General features: G+C 52.3%; 2 protein-coding genes across 6 annotated transcripts in view; one reads left to right on the forward strand and one right to left on the reverse strand.

Annotated features, from left to right (window-relative positions):
* The window catches only part of STRN4 (striatin 4), a 25,848-nt gene extending 20,894 nt beyond the window's left edge, over window positions 1-4,954 (reverse strand). For all 3 annotated transcript variants that reach the window (XR_013825316.1, XR_013825317.1, XM_079907740.1), the window contains exon 1: window positions 4,497-4,954. Coding sequence is in view for 1 of the 3 variants with exons in the window: in XM_079907740.1 (XP_079763866.1) it covers window positions 4,497-4,778 (282 nt within the window). In the remaining 2 variants the exon portion in view is untranslated. The remainder of the gene's footprint in view (window positions 1-4,496) is intronic.
* FKRP (fukutin related protein) lies at window positions 4,418-15,445 on the forward strand. Of its 3 annotated transcripts, none has more exons than XM_079907742.1 (3): window positions 4,418-4,438; window positions 6,022-6,083; window positions 10,220-15,445. In XM_079907742.1, the coding sequence occupies exon 3, from the start codon at window positions 10,260-10,262 to the stop codon at window positions 11,745-11,747; it is 1,488 nt and encodes a 495-aa protein (XP_079763868.1). In that variant the 5' UTR covers window positions 4,418-4,438; window positions 6,022-6,083; window positions 10,220-10,259; the 3' UTR covers window positions 11,748-15,445. The 3 variants fall into 3 exon arrangements, with proteins under 3 accessions (XP_079763868.1, XP_079763870.1, XP_079763869.1); XM_079907744.1 differs by lacking the exon at window positions 4,418-4,438 and adding an exon at window positions 5,177-5,208; XM_079907743.1 differs by lacking the exon at window positions 4,418-4,438 and adding an exon at window positions 5,596-5,620.
* The last annotated feature ends 3,213 nt before the right edge of the window (window positions 15,446-18,658 follow it).

The following is an 18,658-nucleotide window of genomic DNA, read 5'->3' on the forward strand; positions in this document are numbered from 1 at the left end:
ATATGACTAGGACCCCAGGGAGGGAGCAGAGGCGGTTATGGGAGGGACACCCAACCCACTTCTGGAGTGAAGAAGTGACAGTTCAGCTAAGACCTGAAGGCTGATTAGCAGTCGGCCAGGGGCCAGAGATAAGGGTGGCAAGGTGGGCTTAAGGAACTCTACAAAGGCCAGTATGCCTGCATCCGAATGTGTAAAAGGGTTAGTGAGGAAAATCAGAGAAGCCTGCAGGCCTGACAAAGGATCGCAGACCATGTGAGCAAGTCTGAAATTCATCCTAAGAGCACAGGGGAAGCTACGGAAGGGTTTTTTAAGCAGAGAAGAGATATAATCAGATTTACATCTTACAAAGGTAATTCCGCAAGCTAGAATGTGGAGAAATGATAGCTGCAGGGGGCGAGGGGAGGGCAAAGCTAAAGGCCGAGAGACCAGTCACAGAAGGAAGCAATCCCAGGAATCCCAGGGAGAAATGACAGGGGCCCAGATTAGGATCAGGCAGGGGGGCAACGAGTGGATTTAAGTTAATAAGGAGGTGGCCCTCACCTGCGGGGGAAGAAAGTGGAGTCGAGGGGCAGAAAGCAGGGTCAGACCTCACACCTGCTCAGCCTCCCGCACCCCCCTTGCCCCATAGCAAGCCCTGATTTCCCTTCTCCTAATGATGATGCAAGAATCTCACTCTGGGGGACTTCCCTGGCAGTCCAGTGATTAGGACTCTGCGCTTCCACTGCATGGGACACGTGTTTGATCCCTGATCGATCGGGGAACTAAGATCCTGCATGCCATACGCCGCGGTCAAAAATAATCTCACTTTGCTCTGTGGGCCTCTTCCCAGTTCCTCTGGCAAAGAAGGTAAAAAAGAGAACCAGAAACATGTGGCTGAAGTGTCCCGAGTTGGTGGAATACCACGGAGAGGGGAAGTGCTGGTGGCCAGTCCCTCCCACCCCGCAAACACCAGCAGCCGCGGCTGTCTGATCTGTTGGCAGGTAAGGCTGGGATCTGGAAGTTTTCTACCCACCACATCCACCCACTGCCACTCTGAGACAGGGCCGCCGCCTCTCCTCCGGCTGTTCCCTTTCCACCCAGGCGGCATGGAAAAAGCTTCCGGAGGGGCCTGAGCATCTCAGTCCTCCGAGGGGCCGCTGATGACTCTCTGTACCCCAACCTTTCTGTCCCAGCCCGCTCCCCGTCCCAGCTCAGTCCCATCTGGCCCTGCATCTCCTGCACTCCACTCGTCCTCCCCAGAGTCTGGGGGCCCCTGGCAGGGTTGAGTCCCCATGGATCCACCAGAGCCCCTTGTGAGGCTGGCAGTAGAGACGGGCCAGCTCCATACCTTCTCCACCAGCTGCTCCTATGTGAATGTCCAGTTCAGGCCCCGCCCCCAAGGTTCCTCTCTTCCTCAAAGAGCTTGCTCCCCTTTGCAGAAGTACCAGAGATCGTGGGCAGAGACACGCAATCAAAGACTCAACTGCGTCAGTGTGTACAGTTCTCTGTAACCTCCTGCACAAACCAGCCTTCTCTATTAGCCTGGAAGTTTCTGAAGGGCAGAAACCACACCACCTCCTTCTGGGAATTCCCCTACCTGGCAAAGTCCTGCTTACTATCAGACCACGTCGATGCCACCTCCTTGCTCCCATCTTCGGGCGCCTCCTGGCAGGACCTCATGAGAGGCTGCCTTTTCTGCCGCTCCCCACATGCTGACTGCACGTGGGTGCTGTGCCAGGAGCAGCTGCACGCAGCTACTTGGAGAAAAGGTATTCAGAGTTTATCAGAAAAATCTGACGCAGTCCAGGCCTTAAAGGATCTCACAGGAGAAGTCACACCTCCCTAAGTGATAAGGGCTCGAGCAGAAGTGTATAAAAAGGGGTGCTGCTGCTGGGAGTGTAAACGTGGGGCGACTTGGCACAGCTAATCACCCCTTTATAAACACATCTATTCTACCATTCCACCCATCTATTCTGCTGTATACTCACAGGGGAACACAGGGACATTCACTGCAGCCATTTCCCACAGGCAGAAACGGGAAGCAACCTAAAAGTTCAGCAAAAGGGTTCAAACTAAATGAGCTACGGTACAGACACCGGTGGAATGGAGTTTTCAAAAATAATAAGACCTCTCTCTGCTGATATGAAAGGAACACAAAGACACATGAGTATGTGGGATAAAAAAGTCACCGAACGATACATGTAGTATGATCTCATATATTACACACAGAGGTGAATTACTTTCATAGCAATAACAGTTGGGGGGGACTTTCCCTTTTCACTTGCGCGCACACGCGCGTATTCACATCTATACACTCTGACGCTTCTGAGATCTTTGAATTTTTACTAATGTAACAGAACAAAAGAAAATAAACGTACAAAGTAAGAAATGCTGGAGCCTAGACAAAGGAGAGCCTAACTGGGTGCTATCCACAACTTCCTCTCAAACGCCAAGAAGGACCACCAAATGCGGGAACAGACACATCTTTTCTTTTGTTTGTCTCAAAGATGAGGAAGCAGGGTGGTGAGTGCTGTAGGGTACACTGGTCTGTTACGAGTGCCGGATGATCCTGGGGAGGCCACTGGGTTTCCTCGGAACAGGCTTCTCATCTGTCCTGGGCGTCAGAGAGGTATAATACATGGGCTTGAAAGCCCACAGACCACCCCTGCCACCCACAGGCTGTGACCCTAGATAAATCACTGACCTTCTCAATGCCTCCATTTCCTCTTCTGATTATTAAAAAAAAAAAACGGGGTGGTGGTGGAGGAGGAATAATATCACTTACCCTCCCAGAATGTTGCAAGGATTAAATGATACCATGTATCTGAAGTGCCTAATACAGTGCCTGGCACATAATATGTGCTCAACAAACAGCAGCTGCTATCATGATTGCTAAGTGAGGGCAATGCCATTGGCTCTGCCTCCATAACGGGATACTGAGAAGATCTAATAAGATGTACCCTGGGGAAGAGTTCTGTAAGTAGAGATGGGACACCATGGGACACCAAAGCAAGGGGTACTTACATAAGGATTTCTCTCCCACCCCAACCCCAAGCCTCTGCCACCACACAGCTAAGATCCCTATTGGGGTGGGAGAATTGCGGGATGCTCTCTTTATTCATCCTAAAGACAAAATTCTAAGCCGGTATTTACTTGGGTCCCCACCTCAACTAGATAGGAAATAGCAAATCGGAAGGGGAAAGACGAGCTGCTAGAAGCAGGTACTGACTTCTGCTAACAACGCCCCAGCCCAGGGACCCTTCAAATCCTCACAACTCTTGATACCCAGGCTCATGACACTCTGCCAATCGACCCACACTTCTCAAGGTCACAAAACCCAGTCCAGCCTCAGCCTCTTCCAATCATCATCCGAGGGCACATCCCTCCCCCAAGCTACTCGACAAACCATAGGGTCCTTTCCCAGAAACTTCCACAAACACCTCCCCCCAGGATCCTTCTGAGATGCTTCCTCTGGCTGCCTTCCTGCTCTACAAAATGCGCCCCCTGCCATCCCTCAGGTCCCCCGGATTCCTCCTCACATTCTCCATCCCGCCTCCCATCTCCACAGCTGGACATGTTTGACCCTCCCCCACTCCAGTTCGGGGTTCTCCATCCGACTTCCTACACACTTCCCATCTCAGGGCGGGGGTCCCCACTCCTCCACACCCCCAAAGAGTTTCGGCTCTCAGGCTCTTCCAACACAGGTTCTTGGGGCACGTCCTGGCCCCGTCCGTGCTTCCGACCCAGGGACCCCCTCCCGTGCCCTCCGAAGCCACACCTGCCAGGGCTCCCCAAAGTTTCCTCCTCAGAGGGGAGGGCACACATCTTCATCGGGGACCCCCCCCCCGACACCTTGCTCTCATCCCCCGAGTCCTCAACACAGCCGTCTTTCAGTCCCTCCTGTCCAAACGCTCCGAAACACACCCGTCCCGAGCTCCCTGACTTCCTCTTCCGACTCACCCGGGTTACCCGCCCCGACCCGCTCTCGCCCCCAACGGATCCCAAGTTCCCCCGACTCCCCCTCTCTCCCACCCGGGGCCCAGCGGGCTCCACCTCCAACGCGCACCTGGTCGGGGACGGAGTGGGAGTCCCTCGGCACCCTTAGAGCTTTTTGCTCACTCGCATACAAGACTCCTCCATCCTCTCTCATCACCCTTTGCTGAGTTCTCTTGGGGTCCCCTCGGGGCCCCGAGGCCACTCTCTCAGGAACCCTTCTGCCGGTCCGTTCACTCCCACTCCCACTTACAGCCGGTTCTGCTCTCCTGCGCCCCTTCTCTCGGCGGCCGCGGTCGGGCCCTCCCGGCCCTGGGCCCCCCTCCCGCCTCCACCTGCCCGGGTGCCCTTAGGATCCCCCTCGGACGGCCCCTCACTCCGTCTCGGGGCCGGTCGCGGTCCCCTACCCGCCCCCCCGGCCGTCCCGGCGGCCATTGCTCCAAGATGGCGGCGGCGGCGGCGGCGGGTGAGGCCGGGCCGGGCCGGGCCGGGCGGGGGGTCGGGGGTCCCGGGGCGGTACTCACCTGCAACTCGGCGCGCTCGGCCTCCCAGCGGGCCTTCTCCGCTTCGAAGCGCGCCCACTCGTGCTGGATAAAGTGTAGGATCCCGGGCAGGCTCAGGGGCTCCGGTCCCGCCGTGGGGCCGGGGCTCCCTCCACCGCCGCCTCCCTTAGCAGCCGGGCCGGGACCGGGGGCGGGGGCAGAAACCGGGGCCGCCCCCGTCGGGCCGGGGCCCGCGCCGGAGCCGAGCGGGCGGCAGGAGGAGGCGGCGGCGGCGACCGCGGCGGCCGCTCGCTCCTCCATCATGGAGGCCCCGGGGCCGGCCCGCGCGCCCGCTGTGCCTCGCGCGCCTGCGCGGCCGCGCCAACAGTCTCGCGCGCGCGCTTGGTGGGGGCCGGGGGGGCCGGTGACGGGAACGAAGTCGGACGCGCGCCTCGCCCACCCGGGTCGACCCCGAAGGCGCGCGCGTGGGGGGGAAGGGGCGGGGCGGGGCGGGGCGCGCGCCCGAAGGAGGGCAAATGCGACCCAGGCCCGGCGCGAGGGTTGCCTTTGGGAAGCGCGGGACTTAAGGAGGGGCCGCTTTCTGCCCCCCTCCTCATGCTTCACCCCAAAGAAAGACTCTAGTCCTCTCCATACCCAAACACCATTCTCCTCGACAATCACTGTCACTCTTTCAGAGACAGAGCGACCACCAACGGTGGTTTCAGCAATGGCCCCATCCTGATTCCTGGCCCAGGTGGGTTGTCATGGTAACTCTTCCCAGTCGGGAACACCCTTAGCCTCCCCTCCCCTCCACCTTTGTGGTTATGGAGCTCCAAACCTGTCCTGGCCCTGCACCAGGAAGAGGTTGCTAAGGTAACCCAAGTCACTGGTGGTCCTTATACCCCTACCCTGATTGGTTACTATGGCAACCTCACCTAGCACTCAGGTAGAAAGGACCCCAGCCCCAAGGACACTGCTGAGGGAAACATCTCTCCCAATCCCTCCGCCCAGCCACCCAGTTGGCATTACCATGGTAACCATCCATCTCCCCCTTTCCCATCAGTGGGAGGTCTGTGGACCAAACCAACCAGGTGTTTTTATTTAGAGGAGATGCTCTGCTGAGGAGTAGTCGCTATGGTTACAAGGCCCGGACCATCCCCAGGGAGGTAAGAAAAAAGCAAAGCCAAGTCCTGGTTACTATGGTAATGGGGGCAGTCCCCCTTCCAGTGACCCTAGGAACCAGGCCCACCAAGGTACAGGACATTTTAGGATTGTCTCTCAGGATGGAGTGTGTCTAGGAAAGGGGTTGTCATGGTAACACCTTCTGTCACTTCTAGCCTTACCTTTCTGGACACATTTATGAAAGAAGGGATGGTTATAGGTTGCTATGACATCCTTCCCTTCACTCCTTCTCTTCACAGATGCTTCAGGTGGTCCCTGAGCTTATGAGATTTCAAGAGAAACGATTCCTTGACCTTCTCGTTGCCACTTTTTTAGGTAAAATGAAATTGTGCTCTATTGTGTGAAATTGGCTGATTTGGGGTTTTCTGGTTTCTCCTTCCCTCAGCAGTGCAGCTGAGCTGGGCTGGAACTGCCCGCCTGGAGCTCCCTCAGCCTGCAACCTAGGAGGTAAGAAGCCCCTCAGTGTCACCTGCACTCACGTGGGAACTGCCCTTGTCCCCAAAGGTTTTTCCACACATCACTCATTTTCTCGATCCATCACATTCCCATTCTACAGATGCAGCAACTGAGGCTCAGGCCAGGTGAAGTCTAGCCTGAAGTGAATGTGGATCCACTTACCTTGTTTTGTGGGCAATGGAGAGACAAAGTCTCAGCTTAACTGTCCTCTCCTCCCCTGACCACCTTTTCTCTCTCACACTCCCTGGTGGTTTCCTGCTCTATCTGTAAGTTGTTTGCAGGGATTTTGTCTGTCTTCCTACCTCTGGAGGGCCTGCCCAACCACTGCCTGGTTCACCCCGTGTCCCCAGAACACAGAGGGCACTCAATAAATATATGTTTGTTGAGTTAGTGAGTTGAATTAATTAATTAATGTTCATATTCAGCTTTGAAAGCACCTGTCAAGTGAGGGCAAGGGAAAGGGGTTATCTCACTGAAGATGGGTTGAAAGTTGGACTGTCTTTGTGGACCCAAAAGAGACAGCAGAGTTTATTGGCTAAAATCACAACACTGGAGCCAGCTTCCCGGTCAAATCCCAGGTCCACCACTTCCCAGCTGTGTGACCTTGGGCAAGTGACTGCACCTGTCTGTGCCTCAGTTTCCTCATCTTTAAATGTGATCATAATGTGAAGATTAAACAAGTTAAGATCGGTTAAAAGCTTAGAACAGGAACTGGCACATCAAGAGCAGCTAGAATTGTTGATATTATTATGATCCTTCAAAACCATCGTTTCATCCACTTTGCCCCAGTGAAGGAGTTTTGAGTCCTTACAGCTGGGGAAGCCAAGACTGACCTTGTCAGGGTACTAGGTGATTCCTCTCTCTCTCTCCTCTGGTTCCCTCACCTCCTCAGCTGGCTGTCATACCTGCTGGTCTCTGAGAAACTGGCTTCTGTCCTCTGTCCTTTTGGGCACCTCCTGGCCCAGAGCCAGCCAGATAGCGCGTGCTGAGAACCAGGTTCCGGGGGCGGAGACCTGGGTTCCGCTCCCTTGGCCTTCCTCTCTCTGCGCCGCAGGTTCCCCGTCTGAATAACAGGAGTCAGTCATTCATTCCGCACACATTTATTGAGCACCTGCTGTGTGCCAGGTGCCGAGCCATGTTCTGGGTGTACAGCAGGGAACAAAACAGACAAAACAAGAGACAAGATAAGTAAAATCTACGTGAGAACTACTAGGGGAGGCAAGTAGCCCAGGGATGGGACATAGGAAGTATGTGGGTGATAGGGAGAGGCATTTTTAAGTAGGGTAGCCAAAGGAAGGGATCAATGGATAGGTGATATTTGAGCAAAGACCTGAAAGCCAGGGGAAAAGGCATGCAGCTGCTACCTGGGGGAGAGCATCCAGGCAGAGGGGACAGCCAGTGCCACAGCTGGGGTCCCCTGGGTGCATTTGGAGAATGGTGTTTGGTGGCCCACGTGGCTGCAGCTGAGCGGACAAGTGGGAGAGGGTGGGGGGATCACGTGGAGCCTTGTGGGTCCCAGCGAAGACTTTGGCTTTTCCTTTGAGTGAGTCTCGAGCCACAGAAGGCTTGAGCAGACGCAGGACAGAATCTAACTGAAGATTGAACAGGATCCTTCTGGGCTCTGAGTGGGGCACAGACCATAGGAGACAAGGCCGAAGCAGGAGGAAGGTCTCTTCAGAATTGTTAGAAGACTCTGAAACCATCTAAAGGTCTCTTCTCTGTTTCTGTGTACCTGAGCGCTAAAATTCTAAGATTTTTAAGACCCCGAAGATTCTGTGGTCCCCATGGCTCCTCCCCCCCCCACAGGAATGTGAATTGCCTAAGCTCAGTGGTATTGTCTTTCTCTGTGTGTTGTGTGTCCACGGCTGTTTCCCCAGGGCCTACGACAGTGCGTGGTATGTTGTAGGAGTTCCACAACCTGGAATGATGGAAGGAAGGAGGGATTGATCGCAGGTCCAGAAGGCAGTTCCAAGGTTCTGAAGAATAACAAGTCACTCCGAAAGTGCAACTCAGACTCTTAAGTGCCATCTGAGTTGGGTCAGAGAAGGGCAAGCAGGCCTGGGATGGGTGAAGAGGGATGAGAGGGCATTTCTGGAGGGAGAGAGAGAGAGAGAGGAGACAGGGAGACCAGGGCAGGGCCCCAGGTGCATGGCCACAGTGCAGAATTTGGCCCTGGGGACCTGAGTGGGCTTTACAGACACACAAAACCCCTGCCCCCAGTCATCATCTTTTCACCAAGTGTATTTTCAGTGCCCAGTCATGTGGGAGGAACACAGTGGTGATTGAGACAGTCCTGGCTCTACCCTCCTGGGGCTCACAGTCTAGTGGGGCAGACAGAGCCATCCCCAGACAGTGCCAAACCAGAACAGGTAGCCCAGGGGTTCCGGGAGCCCAGAGGGGACTTCTGACTCAGACTGTGGTTCAGGGAGGGCTTCCTGGAGGAGGGGCCATCTGAGCTAAAGCCTGAGCGTAAGTGAGTTCTCCAGGAGAAAAGAGGCACGGGGAGAAGGGGTGATCGAGAGGAGACTCTTCTAGGCAGGAGGAACAGGATACACAAAGGTTTAGAAATAAGATCTGTTTGAAGAAAAGTGCAAGATGGCTTAGGCACAGAGTTCGAGGATGCATGGCAGGAGATGGGGCTGGAATGGTGGCAGGCAAGGGCCAGGCCATACGAGGCCTGGTGGGACTTTGTAAGAAACTTAGACTTTCTCCCCAGGGCACTAGGGAGCCATGGCAGATTCTGAGCGAGAGAGGGAGAGGTCAGATTTGTGCTTTATGCAGACCCCTCTGGCTGCCACGAGGAGGGGACTTAGGAGACTGTGGGAGGCTGGGTGGGGATCTGGGTGAACCAGGGTTGAAGGGAGAGCTGTGGGAATGGGGAGGAGGGGGGTCAGAAGTATTTAGGAGGTAGGAAGATTAGCAGGGTCTCTGACGTCCCCCTCTCCGGGAGGGGCAGAACCTATGAAGATCCTTCATGGGGAAACTTTAGTATCTGCTCAGAAGAGAGAGTTAGTTATTCCTTCTGTGCTGGAGACCAGCCACATCTTCAAGTTGTGATGGGGACATGGAGACAGCGCCACCTGGGGGTTGCTTAGGAATGTGGCCCATGAATAGAGGTGGAGGTGCCCTATGGAGGGAGCACAGCCTCTTTGGATGCAGCCCACTGTACTTCAAAAAAAAAAAAAAAAGATTTTTTTACTTGTGATAAAATACACATAACAAAATTTGTCATCTTAACAGTTTTCAAGTGTATAGTTCAGTAGTGTTAAGTATATTCATATTATTGTGCAAACAGTCTCCAGAACTTTTTCATCTTGCAAAACTGGAACTCTATATCCATTAAACAACAACTCCCCGTTTCTGCCTCCTCACAGCCCCTGGCAACCACCATCTACTTCCTGTTTGTCTGAGTTTGACCCATTCCATTAAAAAAAAATTAATCAGTGGCCAACATTACAAACTGGAATAATTCTATGATTTAAGAAAACATTTCTAGCTTTCCTTGCAAAACCAAAAACATCTGGCTGACCATCAGGAAAGAGATGGCCAGATGGCAGAGGATTTGAGGAAGTGAGAAGGAGGCAGCAGGGGAGGGGCTTGGTGGCCAAGGTTCTGACCCCGAGGCCGGGGTGGGGGGGGGTGCGGGGAAGGGAAGAAGAGATCAGGGGTGAGAGCAGGGAATGAATGGGGTCTGGGCATTTATAACTGAACCCGAATCTGAATGAGAAGTTGACAATGAATAAAAGGGTGAGACTGAACAAGGAAGAAGGGAAGGTGATTCATTGGTTAAAAACTTCCTGAGCATCTAATGTGTACCTGGCTCTGTGCTGGGTAGCCTTGGGGACCCAACAGTGACCAAGACAGGCTCAGGACCTGCCCTCGCACAGACTGGGCCCTACTCACTAATGAATTCGAGTGGTAGGCTAGAGTCGGGGAACCCAGGGGTCTGAAGGAGCCCAGAGGGGTTTGCATGACCCAGCCTGGCATCAGGGAGGGCTTCCTGGAGGAGGAAATGTCGGAAGTGAAACCAAATAAGGAAAAGGCTGGGACAGGAAGACAAGGCTGAGGATGGGTGGGGGGGTTTCTGACAACCAGCTCCAGTCTCCCCTTTCATCCCCGCTCCCCAGGATACCCGGGAAGCCCAGCTAAGGGCCTGACTTCAGCCCCATGCGGCTCACCCGCTGCCAGGCTGCTCTGGCAGCCGCCATCACCCTCAACCTCTTGGTCCTGTTCTATGTCTCGTGGCTGCAGCACCAGCCCAGGTACTCCCCGGCCAGGGGCTCCCGCCGTGGATCTGCCTCCGGCCCCCGGGTCACCATCTTGGTGCGGGAGTTCGAGGCCTTTGACAACGCGGTGCCAGAGCTGGTGGACTCCTTCCTGCAGCAGGACCCAGCCCAGCCGGTGGTGGTGGCAGCCGATACGCTCCCCTACCCGCCTCTCGCCCTGCCCCGTATCCCCAGCGTTCGCCTGGCGCTGCTCCAGCCCGCCCTGGACCGGCCCGCTGCAGCCTCGCGCCCTGAGACCTACGTGGCCACCGAGTACGTGGCCCTGGTGCCTGACGGGGCGAGGGCCGAGGCACCGGGCCAGCTGAAGCGCATGGCTGAGGTGCTGCGAGCGGGAGGCGCACGCCTGGTGGCCGCTCCCGTTGCTTCGGCCAACCCTGCCCGGTGCCTGGCCCTGAACGTCAGCCTGCGGGAGTGGACGGCGCGCTACGGCCCGGCACCCTCCGCACCCCGCTGCGACGCCCTGGACGGGGACGCCGTGGTTCTCCTGCGCGCCCGCGACCTCTTCAACCTCTCGGCGCCCCTGGTCCGGCCCGTGGGCACCGGCCTCTTCCTGCAGACCGCCCTCCGCGGCTGGACGGTGCAGCTGCTGGACCTGCCCTTCGCCAGGGCGCGCCAGCCCCCTCTGACCACGGCCCACGCGCGCTGGAAGGCGGAGCGCGAGGGGCGGGCGCGGCGGGCGGCGCTGCTGCGGGCGCTGGGCATCCGCCTGGTGAGCTGGGAGGGCGGGCGGCTCGAGTGGTTCGGATGCAACAAGGAGACCCCGCGCTGCTTCGGGACAGTGGTGGGCGACACGCCGGCCTACCTGTACGAGGAGCGCTGGACACCCCCGTGCTGCCTGCGTGCGCTGCGCGAGACGGCCCGCTACGTGGTGGGCGTGCTGGAGGCGGCCGGCGTGCGCTACTGGCTGGAGGGTGGCTCGCTGCTGGGGGCGGCCCGCCACGGGGACATTATCCCGTGGGACTACGACGTGGACCTGGGCATCTACCTGGAGGACGTGGGCAACTGCGAGCAGCTGCGGGGTGCCGAGGCGGGCTCGGTGGTGGATGAGCGCGGCTTCGTGTGGGAGAAGGCTGTGGAGGGCGACTTCTTCCGCGTGCAGTACAGCGAGAGCAACCACCTGCACGTGGACCTGTGGCCCTTCTACCCTCGAAACGGGGTCATGACGAAGGACACGTGGCTGGACCACCGGCAGGATGTCGAGTTCCCCGAACACTTCCTGCAGCCTCTCGTGCCCCTGCCCTTTGCCGGCTTCGTGGCGCAGGCACCTAACAACTACCGCCGCTTCCTGGAGCTCAAGTTCGGCCCCGGGGTCATCGAGAACCCCGAATACCCCAACCCAGCACTCCTGAGTTTGGCGGGAAGCAGCTGAAGCTCCAGCGCCTGATCTTGGAGTCAGGAGCACATTCAGGCACAGGGCATTCATTGTCCTTTGTCTTGGTGCTGCTGGCGTTTGGTGGGCAAGCCAGGGATGCCAAGCCACCTTGCTGGGCCCGGCACAGCCCGGGACCTCAAAGGCGTGCCCTGCCCCAAATTTCCAGAACCGGGGCTCCAGGGCTGGGGCAGAGTTTTGGAAAGAGAGGGAGAAAGAGTGTAGGTTCTGGGGCCAGACTGCTGCGTCCCAATTTCTCTGCGCCTCGGTTTCCTCCAGGATTCAGTGTGTGCCTTCAGGGTCTAGCACACAAAGAGCCCCAGGACACTTGGCCGTTGGAGTTGCTTCCGCCACTAGAGGGCGCCCTTGTCCTACCTTGGGGGCCAAGGCGAATGTAAGCCCGGGACCTCTGTTCCACGGCTTTCACGTCTCTTGAGCCTTTGGTCTTCCCTCTAGCCTCCTGTGCCTGGCAGGACAGGATGACTAAATCCCCTTCTTTCTGAAAACGACCTCCTTCCCTCCCGGGAGAGCGCTGTGAGGTGCATGCTGCTCGTAACCCCATCTTGCAGAGAAGCAAACAGGCTCTGAGGTGTGGCTGTGGTTAAGAACCGGGTTCTGGATCCCGGCCCCCAATGTTACCTCATTATTTTAGCTCTCTGCACCTGTTAGCCACTCGCAAGGTGGGGTAAACAATAATCATAGCTCACATTTACTGAGCACTTAGTGTGTGTCAGGCATCGTTCTCAGTATTTCACGCGGAGTAACGGGCTTATCCCTCACCTTGCCCCTCTGAGGTGAGAGCTGCTGTTATTTTGATTTCACAGATGAGGAAACAGGCCAGAATGGTAAAGCCACTTGTCCGAAGTCAGACAGCTTGGGAAGTGTCAGTGAGGGGCCTTGAACCCAGGCTGTCCGGCTGTAGCCTGCATTGCCGTTGCCTGCTATGCCCCTCTCTGGTGATAGTACCCAAGGGGGGCTTTGGGAAGCCACACGGCTTAGCAGGTAAAGCGACAGCAGCCTTCCTCTTGTGATCGTGCACCTAAGAGGAAATACCGTTTGGGCATGTACCTCCAATAGGTAGATTTATTTATAACTTATATCCAGGTACTACTAGCATTCTGTATATTAGTAATAAGGCTTAAATTATTCCATTTTAAAATTAAAAATAAATAGAGAGGGTTTTGATTACCAGCCTCATCCCAGTGACTTGTCCCGCACACCCCTTGGGTGTATGCACCTGGCTTTGAGACCACAGGCTCTGAAGTGGGAGAGGCCTGGGTTCAAATCCAAGTGCTTCAAATCCAAATCCCACTGTGAACTTGGGCCACCCGTGACTCTGACTCTCTTCACCTTGGCTTTGCACCTGGGAAACAGGGCTAATGGTGACCCTCGCCCCACAGGGGTGCTGTGAGGCACTTGGGTGGTAAAGGGGTCGGGAGTCAGGGCTGGGTGTGGCTCCTGGCTTGGCTACTTACTTTCTTTGTGACCTTAGGCAAGTCACTGCTCCATTGAATGGGTGGCGGGGATTGGTGATATTGCAGAAGCGTGAAGCCCTTGGAGGAGGGGGCTTCGCACACCAGCAAGAGAAGATAAATGCCGATTTGGCCCAGACCGCTGAGGCTCAGACATACGAAGCCTGACTTACAACGCAGCCTCTGTTTTTAACCACTGAACCTGCCAACGGCTCGCAGTCTGTTGGGTTCCCAGGGAGCATTCTGGAAACATATGGGGATGATTTGGGTTATTGCTGTGATCGGACCGTGCTCTTGGCTGTTGGAAGGCACGGCCCAGGGATGGAGATGTCTTATAATATATGCAGGGCACCTCCACACAATGAAGCAGGGTCCCTTGTCACATACTACTTTAAAATGTCCCATTGGGCATTCATGAAAGGCGGTGATGTTCAAAATATTTTGCAACTGGCATGGTAATATAAATACATAAATCAATATCTGCATCACGTCTTAAAATATTTTTTAATTCTCAAAATAATCAATATTAGCTATCTCTATATACATATTTCTTTAAGGTGTTGCCAAGAACGTAAGTTGAAGCTCAAATCACTCATAAATTATTGTAATGGTTTCGTTTCCTTTAGAACTTGTTGGTGTGATTTCTTGATTGGCACAGCTGTATATACGTATATACATAAAATAACATGTCATATATGTACATATGTATATTTCAAATAACCTTGTCTTAGCTGTGGTTTGATAAGGGAACCGCATCAAATGCTTTTAGCAACTTCCCATTAAATTGAGAATCCTTAGGACTTGAGATCTCAATAGATAAAGCATTTCTCTGAGCAGCAACTGCAGTGTTTTGGTGTTTTTCTCCTCTCTTTGCTGTTCCTGAACTAACAGCAATTACGTCTGAAACTTTTCTAGCCCTTAAAATATTGTCTAATAGTTTTGTCTATTCAATATGTTTATTACCAACTAAGTAATGGGATGACAGAAAACCCATCACAACAACTAACTTGAACTAATTTATCGCAATATGTATTATTGAATTTTATTCTCTCTCACTCACTCTTCTACTATTCACCAGCCAGAAGTATTTCAATACTTTAACAACCAGCCCATCCATACTAGTGCAAACTAACGAAATTTTAGCCTTACTTGGAAAAACCTGCTTAAGAACGATCTGAGCCTAGAACCTAACTCTCCTTAGGCAAACACAAAGTCTTTTTAGATGGTTTTCATAGGTTCTGACTTTTCCAGGAAGTGCAACTACCACGTAAGATGAGGGAAGCTTGTGTTTTGTTTGAAACCTGGCCAAGGATTGTCAACAATATCAGAAAACCATGTTCCACCTGGTTCTTGGTAATTCAACACCTAAACCGCATGTTCACAGCCGCGTTAGGAGCTGCCTGTGTTTCCGGTGTAAATGTTTGTCTCCCTCCTCGGTTTCTAGGCAGGTGGCCCCGCACATTTGCATATTGAAATGCATATTTTAAATTCCTATCCGTTTATTTCTCCTTTTTCTTACAGTTGGGGCAATGGGATCATTTTGTGTGTGTGTGTGAAGTATCTGCTTTTATTTTATTTTTATTTATTTTTTATTGAAATATAGTGGATTTACAATGTTGTGTTAATTACTGCTGTACAGCAAAGTGATTCAGTTATATATATATATATATATATATATATATATATATATATACACATTCTTTTCTTTTATATTCTTTTCCATTACGGTTTATCATAGGATATTGAATCTAGTTCTCTGTGCTGTACAGTAGGACCTTGTTGTTTATTGGAATCATTTTTAATATCACGTGCCCGTGGGTTATATCATCTGTGAACTTAAACACAGAAGCATTAAATTGTGGGTTATGAATCCATTGGTAAATGGTCACGGCCAAGAGTCCCCTACTATTACCCTCCTGGCTCTCCCTGGGGACCCCCTGGGTCTCCTCCTGACCCAGCAGCCCAGGGGTTAACACTAGGCACAGTGGGAGGAAAGGGGGTCCCAGGGACTGTGGGATGAGCCAACGCATTTACCAAGTAACAAATCTTCCGGGTATCGCCCCTGGACATTACAAAATATTTGCTCTGAACAGTGAATGGCACTCAAAGACATGTTTACAAATGCGCCTTTATGCACGTTAACTCAAACTGGAAACTACTCAACGTCCGTGAACACATGAGACAAACTGTACCTCCAGACAATGGAATACTCAGTGATTAAGACGGGTTGGGGGGGCCACGGGGGGGAGGAATGAACTACTGATACGTGTAAAAATATGACTAACCCTCAAAAGCATTATGCTGAGTCAAAGAAGCCAATGCAAAAAGTCATATACCATATGATTCCACCAATGTGAAATTCTAGAAGCGTCCAAACGAATCCTTAGGGACCAAAAGCAGATCAGCTGTGGCCCGGGCCTGGGAGGGGACGGAGGGAAAGACAACAAAGGAGCACGAGGAAGTTTGGGGGCAGGTAGGAATGCTGTGTGTTTTGATTGTAGTGGTGGATGTCCAAGCGTGTATGTATCTGTCAAAACCCATCCCGTTGTGTGCTTTGAGGGATGCAATTTATTGTGTGTAAATTATACCTCAATAAGGTTGACCCCCAAAAAGCAGATGGCGGAGAGGGGCCAAATGGCCTAGAAACACTGATCTGTCACTAGAAGACAGAGCTGAGTCATGACACTGCCTGCCCGCCAGACCGTCACTCTGAGCTTGAACCCGGGCCCAAGCCCAATCCAAGGCCAGCCCGAGCCCTTCCTCCCACGCCAGGCTCCTTGGGAAAAAGCAAGAGGGGTGTCCCAATAATAGGAGTGGGTGGGGCAGGGGAGAAAGGGTGGGAGGAGATGGAGGCTAGGCTCCAGAGAGTGGCTCTCCAGGGCTTTTTCTTCTGCTCTTATGTAACCTTCATCAGCGGCCTTTGGGTGAGGCGTAACAGAGCCATTGTCACCAGATGGTGACACCTGGCAGTGCTTGCCCAAAGTCACATAGCTGGTAGGTAGCAGAAGCGGGGTCTGCACCAGGGCAACAGCCTCTTGTAGCGAGGAGGCTCTGTAGCTGGAGCCCAATTCATTCCTTCTGCAAATATTGAGTACCTACTATGTGCCAGGACCTCTGCTGTGCTCTGGACATGCAGCCGCGAGCAGGACAAAGGTGGCTTCCTCCTGGAGTGCACGTCCTAGTGGGGACAGGGTCTGGGAGTCACCTGAGACCCTATCAATACCGAGGAGGCATGACATGGCTCCAGTCTTTCTATATGACCTAGATCAGCATTTTAGGCAAACTAATGGCACGTGCTCAGCACTTTAAAAAAATGGAATAGAGTGCTTGCTTTGACAGCACATACACTAACATTGGAATGATACAGAGATTAGCTTGGCCCCTGCACGAGATGACACGCAAATTCGCGAAGCGTTCCATATCTTTCCAAAATATGACACAAATGAACCTATCTACGAAGCACACTCACAAACATAGAGAACAGACTTGTGGTTACCAAGGGGGCAGGGGGTGTGGGAGAGATGGGTGGGAGTTTGGGATTAGCAGATGCAAACTGGTATATACAGAATGGATAAACAAGGTCCTACTGTATAGCATGGGGAACTATGTTCAATATCCTGTGATAAACCATAATAGAAAAGAATATGAAAAAAAGTATATATATGTGTGTGTGTGTGTGTGTGTGTGTGTGTGTGTGTAACTGAATCACTCTGCTGTATATCAGAAATTAACACAACATCGTAAATCAACTATACTTCAATTTTTAAAAATGGAATAGAAAAAATTTGGTAAGTGGGAATTCCCTGGTGGTCCAGTGGTTGGGACTCTGCGCTTTCACTGCCATGGCCCGGGTTCAATCCCTGGTGGAGGAACTAAGATCCTGCAAGCCGCACAGTGTGGCCAAAATAAAAGAAAATTTTTTAATTAAAAAAATGTTTAAGGAAATTTAAAAATGGGTAAGTACCGTTTGGTGGAACATGGCCCAGTTTTATGTACATATATTTTCTACATAGATTGTACATGCAAAATATTACATGTGTAGGTGTGTATCTCTTTAAATAGGCATCCCTCATCATCTAAATTTCATCCATTCTCCCAAAAGCATGAAATAGAAAATTGGGCAGTAAACAGCTATTTCAAGTGAGGAAAATAATGCACTCCTAGCTCCATCCAAAAACCCCAACTGATTTCCCCAAAGATCATTTAACACTCTTATTAAACACTTCTGTAACAACCCACTAAGGTTTCTGGCATAATAGAAATCATTGAAAACAATTACTTAATTTATTCAACACTTAATGAACTCATCAGTGGCTATGTTTGTGTGCAATACACAATTTTGCACAGAATCAGATATGAATGATATTTCCGTGCCACACAGCAATGATCCGGAGAAGTAACTACATAAACCCAAAAAAGGTGCTAAAGCTGTAACATCTATAATTGGTGGTACCTCCAGGCACCTGGCAGAAGTCTACATAGGGACCTAGGAAGGGGGAGAGAATATCGGTCACGAGTAACCTGCTTCAACAATGCACAAGACAGGATCCTGTTAGAACAGGTGAGTCTTGACTGGTGTCGTCCAGGACTCAGATAGAACTGAAAACAGTTGCAGAACAGGTTTTTGATTCAAACAGCAAATTGGGGGTTTAAAAAAAAAAAAAGCGCGAGTCATTATTGGGACTATTAGGATAGTGAGAGTTATCAAGGGGTAACTGCATTCCCATGGAGGTGGTTATAGTTGGAAATGAATTTACCGCAGGTGGGACAAAATTTTTAACTGGAAGCTAACGTACCTAGGGTACATACTGCACACATCTTAAGTGTACTGGTTAGTTTATTTTTCCAAACGTTTACACCTGTGTAAGCATCCGTCCTATCAAGATATAGGACATTTGCTGTGTCATAGAAAGTCCCCTTGTGCCCTCTCCTGATCTATATATAGATCCTCGTAGGTCACCACTGTTCCGATTTCTCTCACCATAGAACAGTTTAGCCTGTTCTAGACCTTCATTTATAAATGGAATTATAAGGCATGTACTATTTCTGGTTCCTTTCACTCAAAATGTTATCTGTGAGATGCATCGTGTTGAGTATATCAACACTTTTTTTGCCCAGCAGGCTTCCATCGAATGATGATTGTACCAGCTAATCCAATTGATGTGTTTCTAAATTTTGGCAATTACAGAGAGCAGCTATAACATTTGTGTACCAGCTTTTGTGTGAATAGCTTTCATTTCTCTTGGGTAAATCCCCAGGAGCAGGACTCATGAGCCCCATGGTAAGTAGATATTTTAAAATACACTTTGATATTAAAGTGCCCAGTTTTGGGGGTTTTTTTTTGCGGTACGCGGGCCTCTCACTGCTGTGGCCTCTCCCGCTGCGGAGTACAGGCTCCGGACGCGCAGGCTCAGCAGCCATGGCTCACGGGCCCAGCCG

The sequence above is a fragment of the Stenella coeruleoalba genome (genome assembly GCF_951394435.1).
Source record: "Stenella coeruleoalba genome assembly, chromosome: 20".
NCBI classification, from domain to species: Eukaryota; Metazoa; Chordata; class Mammalia; order Artiodactyla; family Delphinidae; genus Stenella; species Stenella coeruleoalba.